Source organism: Pterocles gutturalis, unplaced genomic scaffold (genome assembly GCF_000699245.1).
Source record: "Pterocles gutturalis isolate BGI_N339 unplaced genomic scaffold, ASM69924v1 scaffold13721, whole genome shotgun sequence".
Lineage (NCBI taxonomy): Eukaryota > Metazoa > Chordata > Aves > Pterocliformes > Pteroclidae > Pterocles > Pterocles gutturalis.
This window is the reverse complement of record NW_010098003.1, coordinates 3,245-20,138: the sequence shown is the minus strand read 5'-3', so window position 1 is coordinate 20,138 and position 16,894 is coordinate 3,245. Positions and strand designations below refer to the sequence as shown.

Below are 16,894 nucleotides of genomic sequence, written 5' to 3'. Positions count from 1 at the left end.
TGCTACAGAGTGAATCTGGGGTTTGTAGCCACAAGATGGTAATTTGGGGCAAGATATTCAGCTCAATGGAGCGACTCATCTCACCTTCACTGTCCAGCAGCCCCTTTACTCCAGGGTAACGGTCCCTTCTGGGCAATAAACCCGAGCAGGCAGAAGCCAGCGCTGCAAAGGGCTGACAGGAGGCTCTGCACAGCAAAGGAGAGGCCAGGAAAAGGACCCCAGCGCTCGGGAGATGCGGCTTTCTCACCACCGCCCACACCTCTGCTCGCCGTTCCCTTCGTTAGAAAATGAGAAGAACGGCAGCACCTTCGGTAAACGCTCCTCAGGCACCCGTCAGAGACCAAACCCCAGCGAGCCCCTCTCGTGTCCATCCCAGCACAGAGGATGAGCTTCAGCCGTAAATGTCCTGTTCTTTTAAGGGAAAAAACCAACATGTGGTGGGAGACTTTGGAGGAAAACAGAGATTTCGCCATCTCCCTCTGCCAGATAATTCCGGTTACCTAGGAACAGACACACTGCTCGAACGCAGCCAGTTCTTCTCATCAAGCACAGGATGAGCTTTTATTGTCTTGTGATCAGAAAAACAACACAAACAAAAAACCAGAGCTCCAGGAGTGACATGAAACATCGCGCACATCCATGCCACGTGATGCCGAACAAAACCAGGAGCCAGGTCCAGGTTAATGGTGTTAAGAAGTCTTAGAAATCTAATGTAAACACTTAAAAACATACAGAAGAGTCCAAAAACCAAACAAAGCCACAGTAGTTCAGGCAGTGTGTTAACTTTCTGGAATTACGGTTTCTGGCATCAAAGAGGATGGAGGGGGGATGAGAGATGGCAGATCCCGTCCGGAGGGCTTCGGTGAAGCTCAGCAGAGATCTCTGGCAGTGTGTGGTTGTGATTTTAGTGTTTGGCTCCAACCATTTTGGTGGGCAGGCTCCGAAGTACCCCTTCTCCTTGCATGAAGCATTTTCCACGCTGCTGAACGCGGGTGCTTCGAAACAGCCCCACAGACTATCCATGGGGTGAAAAAAAAAAAAAAAAAAATAGAAGCAGGATGCGGAGTTCCTGACAATGCTTCTGCTCTTGGTTCCTTTGAAATCTCCAACCTGACACTTTTAAAAAAAATTTTTTTAAAAAAGACTTTTGAAAAAGTTTGGCAAGAGGATGGCGAGTGGCAGGGCTGGAGGGAGCGTGGTACACAAGTGCACTGTGTTCTGGCTTCCAAGTACGGCAAACCTTGCCCTCGGCCCCGTGAACCTCCCCTCCGTCCCCTGTAGTGCAATCATATTTCCAGGGAGTTAACCGCCAGGCAGTTCTTTGATCAGTCTCTGATGGCAAGCGACAATGATGGCAAGCGACAAAGAACACTGAAAATGACACTTGACACAAGACAAAGGCACCTAAAAGCTTGACAACGCGCTCAGGTCGTGTTCTGTTAAGAAGGCTTCAAGCGTTTGTACTTACAAGCACATTGCACACTGGCAAGAAAAAAAAAAAAAATCCCTCGTGTTGGGAGCACGTTAAATATCCCAGCCCCAGCCAACGGCCGGTTCTTCAGCAGAGCGTCAGTCGTGCTTGTAAACGGAAATTCCGGGCGGCTCTGCCCTCCCATCCGGGTTTGCTTTCGCTTTGGCCCTGGTCACGAAGCTGTCGTGCAGACTCCGAGCTGTACGTCATGGAGTATTTCCAGTCTGACACGGGAAAAGTTAATGGAGCAAATGGGCAGTTCTGCAGGGGCGATGCGGAAGGAAGAATTCTCCTTCGGGAACTAGTATTTGATTAGATAAGGCACATGTAGAGACAGTTTTCAAAAGATCACTTGCAAATCAATTCCACCTAGCTAGGACAACCTCCCTGTCCCTTTTCAGGAGCCAAGTTTGTTTTCCAGTTACTCAGGGTGAATTTGGAGTGACTCCACTTACCCCAGAACAGCTCTGGCATCCCCGCCGAGCCGCCCGGGCTCCGGGTCTGCCCCACGGGATGCCCAACACCTCCCAAATCTCCGCAGCGGAGCGCTCCGTCCTTCACGGGATCATTGGCCAAAAACTTTCAGAGCCAAAGACTTTGAACACTCAATTCCCTCTAAAAATAGTGGGAACTGACCTCCCAGTTTTGACAGGTTTGAAAAAATTCACAGCAGGCTGTTGGGGGAGAAGAAAAATCTGCAGCCGTTGCTGCTCGGGTCGCTGTAGGACATGGGGGAACGGGATGGCTCAGGGTACAGGAGTCCTGGTGTGCACACACAGGATGGAGATGAATGACGAGACGGATGCTGGCGCTCAAGGAAAACAATCCCTCCCAACAGCTCGATCCTCTCTTGAGCCGATTCTTGGAGAAAGGCAAAAATCCCTCTCTCCCTGCGTGTCTGTGGAAGGAAGGTGCTGCTGGCTGCACCGAGGCAGAGATCTGCGCAGCCAGCAGTGGTTATGAGGACTAACAACCTCTCCTTGCTCTACCAGACCCCACTGCAAAACGTTTGGATTTCAGCTACGTCGTCAGAGGGGAGAATTAAAACGATTTGTTGGAACAGAATTGCTCCCAAACCACATTGGGGCTCCGGCACCGAGCTCAATGGTTATCTTGCATCCGGCTACTGGGAGCCCAGTAAAAAACGGGTGTCCCAGTAGGGCGAGGTGCGTCCCGTGGGGCATTTCTGGGGTCAGCACAAAGCCTGGATGCCACATAACTGGAATTCAGGTGGCACAGAGACCTCATGCTGCCTCCCCACAACAGGGTGAACAGCACCAGCCAGGTCTGAAGCCCAAACTTCTCCCTATCTTCCAGTGGGCTTTGAATCAGGCTTTTAGCGAGCACTCGTTAACCAAATGAGATGAACCTGCACCTTTGAAGCACACGGATCAGGCAAAAACTTCTGGCAGCAGGGAAAGCAAGACTTGTAGCACAACGACAGTCCCAGCTGGGCAAACGAGGACTCTCACCCGCAGCGAGCACCGTTATCTAAAGGATTCCTCACCCCAGAGCGCGAGCAAATGAGGTCGTAGATTTCACAAATACCTTCAATATCCCTAGTACCGAATCATTTAGGTGTAGTGTTTCCCTTAGAGTGAAAAATTCCAGATTATTCATCCAGGAGAGTAAACACCAGTTGCTACTCATGCTCCGATTGCGTTTGTGACAATGACAGAGGACTCGGCGGGGTGCTGAGCGTTTGATGAAAATGAAGCAGGGAGGTAGGAGAAGGAGCAGCCGTGGGGATGTCAAGCTGGTCGTGAGAGGATTCCCTCGAGCAAGGGCAGTGAACAGTTGGTTCCTCAATCTGCAAGGAGGCAAATACTGGTAACTCAACACAAACCAAAAAAAGCTTTTGGGTAAGGCCGTGCAGAGCTGCGGAGGTGGCGAGGGCTGACAGCTCGTATCTTCTGCAGTGACGAGGAGAAGAAAAAAAACAAAAAAAGACCCCCAAGGTGAGTGGGGTGCCTGGGGGGGGGGGAATGCAAATGATCTTTTCAAATATCAATAATAAAAGGACCAAAAAGAAGAGAATCCAGGCAGTTTGCAGCTGTGGCTGCTTAAGGCCATTGGTTTCCCGGGGGATAGTTGGGCACTGTGGGATACTCTGGCAGGCTGTTCCCAGAAAAATTGCTGTACTGGGCCTCCCTGCTTGGGGGGTTCCTCCACGCGCCGCTGTTCCACTCGTCCTGAGCTTTCTGAAAGCTTCCACCACCTCCTCGGTAGATTTTATGTACCTAAGGGATGAAAGAGAGAAGAGGAGGAACGTCAGCAGCAGGTACCCACAGCTCCTCCTCAGAGGCACTGCATCGTGGGTTTGTTTCTCTGGAGAGAGCTCTATTTCCAAGGAACAAAAGCACTAAAAGTGTAATAATACAGTGAACAGAGGTGCAAATAGATTATATCAACCCAAAACTTGAACCCGTTTCAGCCACATATCTGGGATTCAGGTTGGGGATCCCCCAGCAAGGCAACCAACCCCCACCAGCAGGCTGAGACCTCTCAAAGTCACACCACTGCTTCAGGGGGCTTCCGTCTTCTCTCCTCCTCGGCCATCAGTCTACCGACGCTTTCCAGACGGTCCTACCTCCAAATCCCTCTTTCTGCAGAGAGCCAAGCACCGCTGCCCATCCCACCACCTGCTGCAGGCCACCTCGAGATGCTTCACCTTTACCGCCAACGCCCATCCCGATGAGCAATGAAGCTTGCCTGAGCGCCGTAAAGGAATGTCACTCCGTGAAATCGTGACAACACCCAGCCCCGGCTGTCTCGTGTGATCTGGATTTCTCCTCTAGAAACTCCGAGAGACACCGGCTGACTGCACCGTACAGCCTTTAAGAGCAGTGATGGCTTCCAGCGGCTGCTCAGCTGCCTGTTCACATCACCGCGATACAAAGTGCGGATACCCCGAGTCAGAGAGACATCTGAAGCACCTACCCTTAAAATGCAGATGAGCATTGCGACCGCTGACATTGTAAACATGATGGCAGGGAACAGCATGAACACAGCCGCTGCAACGTTCGTGCTAAAGAAGGTGATGGCTGCCAACCACCCGCTGGAAGAAACAGAAAGAGACCAACTGTATCTTTACAGCTCTCTTTTTAAAGTGTTCTTATTAGCAGAAAAAACTGTTTATTCACTCCCAGAAATTAAAAGGCAGCTTTAAAGCTCTTGAAAACAAAAAGAACAATGGTGAAAATGGACAGAATTAGATGCAGCTCAGGCAGGTATTTCCCCAAGATCTCAAATCTCGCTTGCCAGCATCCCTTGCTAATCCAGGCTCGGAGCTTTAGGGGACAGCCAGCTGCACAGACTTTGGGCAGAGAAGATTTATTCCCAAGGTGCTTTTGGTTGCGTGGAGATTGTGCGTCTAGAGACCAGACCTGGGAACAGGGAACGTGAGGGTGCTGTGATTTACGCTGCATCTCCGTTCCTCCGATGGCAGTAACCAGGCAGGGCACCTGGAGAGCATCAACAGTTCAGAAAACAAAGTGCCATACGAAGTGCTGGGACTTTCTACGATTTGTAACTTAAGCAGGAATTGCTCTCAAGTCACTAGAGGCAGAAAGTTAAAATGCCAAATAATTATAACATAACCAGGGACAGACGCTAAAATGCTCCCGTTTATTTTAGGACAACTCTCACAATACTCGCTCTCTAGGCCAACAGTGAGTCATCGCGCGCTGCTCGCCATGTGCTGCGGGTAACGCTAAGACAGGATCAGATGCATCTAGAAACCGGCTGGTTAAATGGTAAAAAGAAATGGAGATTGGACAAGGGTGCTAAAAAGAACACGCAGGTGAAGATATCCAACTTCTGCCAATACAGCGATGAAAACAGAACTGTGTACTCCCAGAGCAGATATAATCACACCACGGAGGAAAACAGACAGCTTCTCCCACTCCACCCTGTGCACACTCCTCCCACCAGTTTCTCAGAAGTTCAGGGAACAGCCCATCGCCGGCAGCTCTCGGGCACGGGAGCCGAGCGCTCGGCTGTAGGACCATCAGAGCATCCTGCTTACCAAGCTCCCCATCCGGAGAAACCGATCGCCTGCAGGACGGTGAGAATAAACTGTGCGCCGAAGATGAAGAAAAAGGCCATGAAATTGAACGAGCTGTCCGACCTGCGAAAGAAGAGAGGAAGTTAGCGGGAGAGCGGCGCCTCGCGTTGCTTCACGCTGATGTTTGACCCCATCGCGTACAAACCCTCAACCGGGGAATCTCAGAGATCCCTCTGCAGCTCTGGACTCTGGAGGCTGCTCCTCTCTCCCTGGCAGGGAAAGCACTCAGAGCCATGAATCATCAGCGCCTAATCTCCTCCAATAAAGCCTGGCTCCTGCAATTCCTCCACCAAATAATTGCATCTATGATGACACCCGGGGAGAGGCAGTCTGCTGCAGAACACAGAGTGCCGGAATCATTTCTCCGACCAAACGCCTGCAGCCAGCACAGCCTGACCCCTGCGCAGCCCAGCCACCGGCAAGTTGGCACGAGGGGGATGAACATGGGCAGGCAGAGCTGGCCCATACGCTAAAAGGGATCACTGAGCATCAGAATTCCAGCTGGGAATGTCCCAGTGGCTGCTTATCATCCACCCACGGTTAATAATCCAGCGCTGGGACATAACAGGGGGAAAAAACAGCCCCAGGAGAAGCGGGTGGTTCCCCAGCCGGGGAAATGAAGAAGCTTTCGCAGCTTTGCGGGCTCCACATCTCCTGGGTGTGTAGGTTGAGAGGGTCCTGGATATGTGAGGTCCTTTAATTTCTGCAGGTGTACCCAGCAGCATGAGTGTGATCCCAAAGGAGAAGGCTGAGCGGGTGCGTTCGTGGTCTCTCTGTCATGGGGCACAGCACTGTCTCGCCCGAGTTTTGGCTCTGCCACAGAACTGCAGCAGAACACCCATGAAACCAGCGACGTCGATGAGCCAGCCTTTCCCTGTAAGCCCAGGCACATTTAAAACTCCCCAAACTATCATTTTTAATGATACACAAACGATTCCCGTTCTCTCAGGAACTCAAAGGGCCCGTGATTTACAGAACGGATTTACAAAAAACGCTTCAGTTTCTTAGGAGGCAGCTTGGGGGGAGTTTACAAAAGAGCTCCGGTCACTCCCAGCTCCTGCTCCAACCCGGAAAGTATTTTAACGGTTACTATTATTTTAATATTTATTAGTATTATAATTCCAGCCCCTACTGCCTAAAGAGGAGAGGAGGGAGGCAGGACCCCAGGCTCTGGAGGGGTCAGTGCTGTGGCCGCTGTAGTCCCAGACCAGTGGGAAATCCTCCAGCCCAGCCCCTGCCACCCTGAGACGCACGGGTTGGGACAGTTCCCTTCCATCTTTCCATGCCACAGAGATGCTGTGAAAGAAATCTGTCAGCTCCGAGTATCCTCATGATCCCACCCTTCAAATACCACCTCAGAATACAGCAACGGGCAAGGAATACTTTAAACATGGGCTGTTCGCAGCAGCGCCCATCATAATCCAATTAACAAGGATCAGGCTCAAAGCTGAGCCTTCAAACAGACTCTTACAACTCCGACCTGGAGGAGTCTTCGTTTGAAAGGATCTGTGGGAATTAGCGAGGATACACAGAAAAGGTGATTTCTGATCCAGCTTTCTGGTGCAGATTTGCAGCAGCTTTGCCCTAGCGCCAGAGCTCTGCAGCTAATTTAATTTTGGATGCAGCCGTATGACGAAGGTTTTACGAAAGCATCTCCGCGGTACGCGATGCCAAGATTGAGGGGTTGCCTCTTCCCAGATCGAGCGGGACTGACCTCGCTTGCTCGAACCACGACGAGCTGCGATCCCATAGAAGCAGCGCTGCCCCGCTGCCGTGTTTTTCAAAGCCTCTCCTACCACCAATGTCAAAGTCAATGATCTCTGGGCTTGCCAGTCTCTCCCTGGGGCTTATTCTTTTTTTAAACTGTACAAGTCTTTATACAGAGTAACCTCAGGGACCTCTCAGTATTCAGTTGTATAAACACATACAAACAACATTAAAGAAATAATTAGAAACGGTCCCTGTGAAGCCCAGAGGTCACCAACGGGGAGAAGTAATTTTTCCCAGACTTCAGAATGGAAACTGCTCTTTGAACAGAGCTCCAGCCAGCGCTCGGAGGCTGTCGGGCTTCTGAACTGGGGACGGGGAGAACACCCCAGCCCCAGAGGGCAAGAGTTCAGAGCTGGGATTTTTATGTCTTTTAAAATTTTCAGATTAATCCAGCCCAGTGGCCTTCCGTTTCCATCAGAAATAATGCTCCTCTCTTCTCCATGATGCTTTAAGCACCTTCGGTGCATTAGCTGCCCAGGGTTGTTCGTATACAAGGCGTAAATTCAGAAGAGCACTTAAACAACTCATTTAGCATGTGCTAAACAGACAGGACCCCACCTGCCAACCCCCGTTTTTATGAGCTGCTTTTGCTGTTGTCTGAACCAACTCATCACAGAATCCGGTAATAATCCAAAACCACAGTATTCTGTTAACGGGGAACCAGAAAGAGCTTCACCTGCAGAGTCCAAGTCCCTGACTGGTGTGTGGGGTCTGCTGGGGACCCTCATTGTGACACCAGGCAGGTCCCTGCCCTCCTCTGCGCCTCCTCTCCCTGCATCAGGCTGGAAACTGCTCGGGACCTTCACAGCTCCGCCAAGCGTTACGCATTAATGTCTGAATAGTGCCTCGTGATCCGCAGCAAGCATGAGCGAATGCAAATGATAATTAATTAAAGTGAAAATGTAGGATAGCTTTAAATATTTGTGGCTTTTCAGAAGGACTCGCTCCAGGGAACGGCTTTTATCTTAAAAGCAAAGCAGCCAAGCTCTCACATATCTCCAGACAACAAGCCAGAAGAATTCTCAAAAACTCACTGAATAGTCTTTCACCAAAACAAGCCTCAATGAAGCTTTACCCAATTAGCATCTATTTGAATGTTATACTGACATGAGGGTGCTGCTAAGCCTGAGATATTTCATCCTCATGGAGGGCTGCTGCTGCTCACCTCCAGTCCAGGTGACCCTCAGTCCTACATCTTGTATTTAAAAGCAGGCAGGTGGTTCTGTGCTTCGAAAGTAACCAAGACATCAGACATCCAGCCCGTCATCCCAGACAGAGAGATCTCCAGAGGGGCACTCCCCGGTAACAACACATCTCTCTCCCAGAGGAAACAGAAACAAACCCACCTCACGGGCTTCTACTCACCGAAAGGCTTTGTACGCGGGTCGGAACCAGCAGACGTAGCCGCAGGGGCTGAAGAGGAGCAGCCAGAGGATGGCTAAGCCAAAATTCACCCCGTAGCCGCCTCCGATCCACCACGCCAGGCACGCGATTATGTTCACTACCAGCGTGATGCAGTAAACTGTCAAGAGGGCAGAGGAAAGAACGTGAGGTTGTGCGGCTTCGTACCATCACGCAAAAACAAAACAACCACCCGGGGTTAGACCAGGCAGGTTTGTGCTGCAGCGGGGAACTCCTGCCCAACAACACAGCCGTCCCGAGCGAGCTGCGGGTTCCTGCGTGGCCCCAGGGCTGGCAGCACAGACACATCCATGTCCAGAGGGACAAGGACACTGTTGGGACCTGCCAAAGGATGGAGAGCTGGGGAGCAACCTGTGCGACTCATACAAGACTCAGGCCAGCGTTATTATGAATTACAAGCAAGGTGCAATTCCCCTGTGCAGTAAAACCCCTTTGTGAGCACAGAGGGGTGTAAAACGCTGCCCTGCACCCAGCCTCAGTGCGACTTTGGTCTCCGTGTTTGCTGAGCCTGCCTCAGGAGCTATTGCAGAGCCAGCACGGCGCCTTGCAGCCTCGCTCTCCGCTTCCCTGCGCCTCGGAGGAAGCCTGGGAGTCAGCTTCAGGGCTTCTAAGTGCCGCCTTGAGCGAGGGGAAAAGCAAACTCCAATCAGGCTGAAAACACAGGACTGCAGGGGTGGCTTAAAGGCCCTTTCCTGTCCCCATTCCTGGCACTTGGATAAAAAGGAACAGTTGACAGCCCCGGAGCACACCAGCGCTGCGCCGAGTAGATGTGCATGAAGTGATACTGCTCCCCGCTTTGCCTGAAGCTCAGCGCCGCTGCAAAGGGGGGGCTGCACCCTTCCTGCGCAGGCTGAGCTCTGTCCCCGTGCCGGGGGCTCCCTGCTTTCCCCTCAGCACCCCAGGGAATCCCTGCAGCTGCCTCCGCCAGTGTCGAAGAGGCCCAGCCTAATGAGAAGCTCATATTTTGGAAAACGGGTGGTAACTCTGAAAAAACTTCGGTGGGAACCTGTATAAATTACCACGGATGAAGAGAAACGAGAAGGTGGAGGGTCCAAACACAAAAGACCCTTTGGTATCGCATGGCGACGAGCTCACAGGAATGCTTTGACCTCGGTCTCATTTATTCAGTCAAAATTCCATCCCTGAATTTCTCTTCACCCCTGGGAAGTGACCGTGCCCTGCCTGTTCCTCGCTCCGCTCCATGCGGCGGCTCTGCAGGCGCCTGCACATCCCTGCCTCGGTCGTCCGATGCCCAGCGCCAGCCTGGCCTCTCCTGCCTCGTCTCTTTCCTCCTCTTGGCACAGACCCACCTGCCTTCATGCAGCCCAGGGGCTGCTAAACAACTACAAAGTTTTTTGGTTGTAAAATAATATTGATGCAGTCGGGAGAATCTAGCGTGGAAGGCATCCGAACCCAGCTGCTGCTTCTGACATCCAACTTACATGAGAGTTCAAATCAAACATTGTTTTACTATGGAAAAAAATTCTTTTGCGTAGCTAACAACAAGGCTTGATGGTTTGGATGTATCTTAATATTGGGCAGAAGAAAGAATTTTAATTACTTAAATTTCATTTTTACAGTAATTAGCTGCACTTCTTCAAATTTTTATTTTCAGGAGTCATTTATTCTCCAAAAGCTGCTTAATAAAGAAAAACACCAACCGCTAAGCCAAGAGCACCTCTAAAGTTTTAAGGAACTGGTGGCTCTCCCCCCTCCTGCCAGGTGAGGGTTTGCTCTCCAGCAGCGGGAGCTCTGGTCCAGGTTTCCCCAAATCCCCACCCACCTTCATAAAACATTCACATCCAATTAAAGTAATGAGCATTCAACCTTCTAGCGACGACTTTTGTGCTTCTATTTTTAACACCGGCCTTTTCTTCTCTACCGCCTTCCCTCCATACGTGTCTCTCTCCCATTCTATCAACAAAAAATCAGGGAGACCCCAAAAGAAAGCATGCTGCAGCTGGAAATTTCCTGCTTAACATGCCAGGTCTCCTCACCCACTGTAGATCCCCAGTGGTTGGCCCCTCTCCAGCCTGCCATTAACCGGACTGAGGGACGCTTTGTTTGAGCAGAGCCGCAGACAAAGGCAGCTTTACAACATGCAACATTTAACCAGTTAGTCTGAAGGGACAAGCAGTTTCTTCAGGCAAGAAAACTACAGAGCTCATTTCAGCATCTCTAAATAACGACAGAACAACGGCGGGATAGATTCTGCCATTATTTACGCACACAAATCTCTCTCGTACACCCATCCTATGCATCTGGAACAAAAGCCGTGCCACCAAATGCATATCTGGCAGAAAACAAGCTTTCCTGCAGTGGGAAGAGTAAATAGGATGACAAGCATTTGGGGGGAAAAAAAAGATAAGCAAGGCAAAAAGATTTTTTTTTTAAATCTTCCAAAGAATTCCCCATGGTTCTCAAGGCTTGCCACACCGTTTTTCATCCAATTTAACTCCTTGGAGAAGAAGGGTCAGTTCTCATTACTGGTTTTTGAATGGCTAAGCCAGCCGAGCCAAGCCCAGAGCCGGGAGGTCTGTTTGTACAGAAGATCAGCACACCACCAGCTGTGGCCAAGAGGCTCAGCGCCTTCGCCAGCAGGATGGGGAAGGTTTTGTGGGCTATGGATAGCTAAAGAAGAGCCAGCACACAGATGGGAGACACTGCTTGGATGGCCCAAACAAGGAGGAATTTTAGCCTTCCTCTAGCGAGGTGGGGAAACAGGCTGCCCAGGGAAGTGGTGGAGTCACCATTCCTGGAGGGGGTCAAGAACCATGTGGATGTGGTGCTTCGGGACATGGGTTAGTGGGTTGGGTGGTGTTGGGCTGACAGTTGGACTTGATCCTTGAGGTCTTTTCCAACCTTAATGATTCTATGATTCTAAGTATACAGGTCACGTTTATTTTCTTGCCTAAAATTCTCCTATTCATCTCAGCTTAGGTGAATTGGGAATGACTTGAAGAGTGCTACTTGGGGGAATAAAACATTGATGCTATTAAAGGTATCAAATGCGGTCTTCCTTTTTTCCTCCTCAAATTTACTACCAGACTTTTCTAGCCTCAGCAGCAGCTCTGCGGCAAAGACTCAAGGCACAGCAGCTTAAAATTTGGGCATGAAGTTCTATGACAGTATTCTAAGATGAATCATTCTTTCTCATCAATGAGTTGCACTCAAAACTTTCCAGCATTGAGATCTATGGTTTTTCACCACACAAACGTTTTCCCAGCACAGACTTCTTATTCAACTTACAGATCCATACGTGGTAGATTCTCTTCACCAGGGACTGATAATCGATGGGAATTTCATCCGCAAAATTCTGGTAGAAACACGGTTTCAGAGGGATAAACTTGGGGAGCGGTGGGAAGTTATTCACCTTTTCTACAACGCAGAACAGAGACGTTAGTTGAACAACACAGAAACATTCGGCTGAGCAAGTGGAACATCCTCCAGACCTTCCAGGAACACACCCATTGACCCTCAGGTCAAGGGGACTCGCAAGAATCAAGAGAGAAAAACCATCGCCAGCTCTGGCCGTTCACGGTACTCACTGCAGCGCCTGGGCACTGCACTCATCCTCACCGCGGGCACCGCGCTCATCCCCACCCCGGGGCACCGCGCTCATCCTCACCTGGCGCACCGAGCTCATCCGCACCCCGGGGCACCGAGCTCATCCTCACCTGGAGCACCGCGCTCATCCTCACCCCGGGGCACCAAACATTTTGTTTTCCTTCCTCAGCAGTGGACACAACATTTAACCGAGCACACACAAGGCTCAGAGTGAGGAACAGAAACGAGCCAATAGGCAACACACAATACCTTTACACATTGGTGTAAAGTTGCACAAAATGTGCTACAAGAGAAAAAAACCTTCAAAGAAGCTCCAGAACGAGGTTCCCCAGGAAGGAGGGAGAGGCCAGCAACACCTGGGGGAAAACAGGCTGCACGGAGGTTTTCAGTTACAAAAACCAAAGCAGGAGGAAAGGCTGGTGATCATCCAGACAAGCAGGTTTACCATCAGACATAAGCTCTGAGTAGGTAGGCTTGCTGGCGCATGGATCAGGCCTTAGGACCTGTAGTAGATACGTTCCTGTGCCGGGAAGGAAGGGTGCCTTCGGGAAGCATCTCTCAAACTGGAATTTAGTACTCAGGTGTCATCCAGTTCAGGGAAGGGAAGTCAGATGTCAGGGATGATTTTGTTGTGACAAGACTCATGAATGTACCCTTTTTTCTTTAAAAGTCAAGTTTTTCCCGTAAGGTTAAGCCCCAGAAAAAAAAAAAGGGAAAAAAAAGGGGGGGTAAAAAAAGGAAAAAAGCTTTGTGTTCAGAGACGATCCATCAGATGCTGACAAAAGCAATATGGCGAAGAAAAGCTCACCTTGGGTAGAAATGATGTTTTAAAATCAAGTAATTAAATTCCTAAATCCTCTGCATTGAAGCTGCTGTCAGCTTCTCGACAGATGCACAGATTTATCTGCGTATGTGTGTGCCGGGATGTGCGTTCCTACACGTTTGGGAATGTTTGCTCTTGCCTTCCAGTGCTGATTAAAGTTTGATTCCAGAGCATTGTGACTAATTGTCTCTCATCTACTTCAGCCTCAGTAAACAGAATTAAAAACAACCAGAGGAAGGGATGAAGAATGTCCTGGGAAAACCTCCAAATGGCACAGAAGACGAGAGGAAATGTCTGAACAAGAACTGTCAGCACAAGAGTTCCCCTTCTCTCGCCATTCTTTCTGCGTAAGAAGACATTTCGCAGGAGCAGCTTCTGAACTTCATCAGAAGGTTGGCAGGGAAGAGCCTGACGCTGTAAGCCAGGCTTTAGGAGAGAAAAGGCTTCACTGCACGCAAAGGAAAGGCGTATCATCACACAGAAAACACGGTGAGGGTAACACCCACTGCCAGGACGTCAGAATTAAATACGGAATAATGTCTGAAGTCACCGGCCCAACCTGACTTTGCACTGGACTTTTCCTTATAAAAACAAACATTAATTCTTCTGCCTCTCCCCACCTGTCCCTATGTGCATTTCACACTCACTCAGCTGCCCTCCAGAGCGGGTATTAGTGACTGGTTAACGCCTACCGCTGCCCTGTGCCATGGAGCGCTGATGTCCCATGGATGCTTTCAAAGTCCACGGGAATTTGGACTTCTGAGCACTCATTTTCTCTTTGCCATCAACACCCGACGGGCTCTCTCCTGGCCAGTCTGGCTCAGCAGCCTACAGAAGGACACCATAATGCCGGATCAGCGGAAAGGAAGGGGGCACAGCTTGTAGAGCTGAAGAGATGGTCTCTAGGAAAGTCAGTCAGACCAAGATCAACAACCACAGTTAAAACAGATTCTCTAACATTTTTTTTTTTTTTTGAGGGACAGGGAAAATTTTGTTCTGTCTCTCTTTACCAGCTGAAGCTGCAGCGAGTTCCGCTGATTCTGCTCTCTTCTGCAGAACAAATCTGTCATGGGCAGCAGAGCTGCTGCCAGTCCCCAAATGGTGGGGCCAAAACCAACTGGCCTGCCGGGCACCAGCCACTGGAGTTTGTTATTTTTCAAGCTCCTGAAATGCTCCAAGCACTTTCCCCAATTGTTTGCTAGGTACACAAAGACCGGGTGACACCTCTTCTCTGTGGCTGCCCAGCTGCCACCAGCCAGCTGATCACTTTTTCCCACCCACAGACCTTCTGGTTTTCAACTGTTCTGGGTTACTTCCAAGAATAGACAAAAGAAATCAAATGAAAATATCCCCTTTCATGTCTGACTGCACAGCTCGGTGTGCTACAGCACTCCCATCGAGGCCAGGATCAACACATCCCATCGGCAAGCACAACCCAGGCTTTCCAAAACCACCGATGAACAGCAGCTGTCTGCCAAGTCCCGGACTTTCTCTTATCTTAAAAAAGTTGGGAGGAATTTTGTGACTAATTTCACTGTAAGTAAAATGAAGATGTATTAGTATCAATAGTACAGGTAGGAATGCTGCGGAAAGCTGTTTAGCCTCTGTAAGGAAGGAATTACTCTCAGGTACTTTTTTTGTGAATAAATTCCATCCTCATAAAACCTTCAGACAAGTCACACCTGAGCCTTTATCGCTACGACAGTAATCTCAGCTGACAAATCTACAGCATCAAAGTGAACGTGTCCAAGGCAAGAAGAGAAGCAGGTGAAGAGCTTTAGGGGTCACCGAGATCTCCGGAGGGGCGACACGTCGCATACCCGCTGCGTTACAGCCATCCCAGCACACTGGAATCATTCTCTGACACTGTTCTCCCTACATTGCCGTGTTTTGAAGTGCTCTTACCTGCCATTTCTACCAGGAGTGTTGCTTGGTGAAGTTTCAGACAGATAGCAGCAGATCTATTGGAGAAAAACAATCAGGTCAGCTCATGTCACTAACCAGCACCCAAAGAATCTCCTGGAATCGGGAGAATCTCTGGTGCAACAACAGACTGCGAGCCCAGGGTTCCCACTACAAACAGCTCGTCTCCAATTGCCCAAAGTTTCTGGAACCTCACAGAAAGGATCACAAATTCTCCTTGGACGTATAAAGTTCCACCTGGTAGTAACTCATTCAGCACAACCCCACTGTCAGCCCTGTTTAAGGTTTGTATTATCCAGCAGCAAATAAATGTGCTCCCAGCAGTACCTGGCGAAGGCTGGGGACGAACAGAGCTGCTGCCAGAACCCGGGCACCTTCCCACTGCGGCCAGACAACACGCCGAGACAGCCAGACAGCCAGCCAGCCTTGCTTGGGACCCAGCAAAGCGCAAACATCAGAAGAGAAATTTGTACAAGCTCACCAGACTTAATGCCTCATTTAGGTGTTGAGATGATTTGTTGGCTCCTGGCTCTCTGGGGACCTTCCCAACTGCTGAAAGAAACAGATCATCGCCGTTAGCTGGGAAGTAAACTGCTGTTAAAAAAAAAAATAAAAATCAGCTGGCACACAAAACCCAACATCCCTCATTATTTTAACAATTCTGCACAACCCTTCTTAAAAGGCAGATTCATTCTTCCTGTTACCACCATTGAACGTGACCGTAATCCTGCAAGAATCAAATCCTGCAAGGTTTGCTCAATGTTGCCGATTTTGGCGGAACTGATCGCGCAGAGGAAAGCCGCAGAGAGGTCTGTGCTGAGCTTTGATTCTACCCCTTCTTCATTAAGGACAAAAACATTGTGTGCCCCTACCTGCAAAGGGATGGAAACACAGAACCCCCCCCAAAAAAACCCGCTAAACCAGCGCTGCAGGCTCCGACAAGAGTTATCAAGAAGGAAGTCTAGACTGAAAAAACTGCCCCTTGAAAAACACAACCACCCCGCGCTGCTGCCGGCACCGGCGTATCCAAAGCCCTCAGGATTTACAGCTGCTCGTTCCCCTGCTCTGCACCTCTGTGCCGTCCTCCTGCCTGCCCTGTGCAGGATCTGGAGGTTGCAGGGGTTACACTGGTGCAATTATTTCCTTGGGGCTGCATTTACTTTCCTTTCTAACTGAGCTACTCGAGCGCAGTCCTTGGCGGAAACAACAGCACCCTGATAAGAAGCGGGACCTGCACAGGCAGCTGATTCCTCCTGCGCAGAGAGATGCCGTTATACACAAGCTTATCTGTGTCTACATGGAGGAGAACGCGTTATTTTGCTTGTTTCCCTCTAAAGAAAGCACCAGAGTGTGGGCAGGAACACGTCGTGACCGGCTCCGGGCTGGGACTCCCCGGTTAAGGGCTCCGCACAAGGAGCCCTGTCGCAGTCGAAGCCTCCGGGCGTTCCCACAACACAGACGTTACCCCGCGTCCGACAGGAGGTTTAGAACGGACGATTTAGAAATGGAAGCATTTTGCTTTGCCTTTTTTAAATGTGTGTATAGAAAACAAAGTATGAAGACAGTTCAGAACGCAATGAAAGCCTTGCTACACCCATCGGCAGCTGCGCCCAGCTGAGATCCCGCAATTTTGGGGGAAGAACGAATGGTGCATGAACAGCGGTTAACGCACCAAGAGACAAGGATCTTTCACTGAAAGATGAGAAAACGAGTCAGGTCCTCCTTCAGCAGAGCATTATTTAGTTCCTGTACTTCAGTGCCAGTGTCTCACAGCTGCAGAGCGCTGGGAGGCATCTGTCTGTCCACGGGAAAAGGGACGAGAAGGAAAGACCGAGGGACACTTTCCTGGCTT

General features: G+C 50.1%; 1 protein-coding gene across 1 annotated transcript; it reads right to left on the bottom strand.

The window, feature by feature from the left end:
- Positions 1-3,505: 3,505 nt before the first annotated feature.
- Positions 3,506-13,947, bottom strand: SCAMP4 (secretory carrier membrane protein 4; the record flags this gene model as incomplete). The annotated part of the gene is made up of 6 exons (XM_010087464.1): positions 3,506-3,711; positions 4,412-4,529; positions 5,499-5,600; positions 8,673-8,829; positions 11,979-12,107; positions 13,812-13,947. Coding segments are annotated over 6 exons (819 nt in total), but the record flags the coding sequence as incomplete, so codon positions are not given.
- Between the last annotated feature and the right edge of the window lie 2,947 nt (positions 13,948-16,894).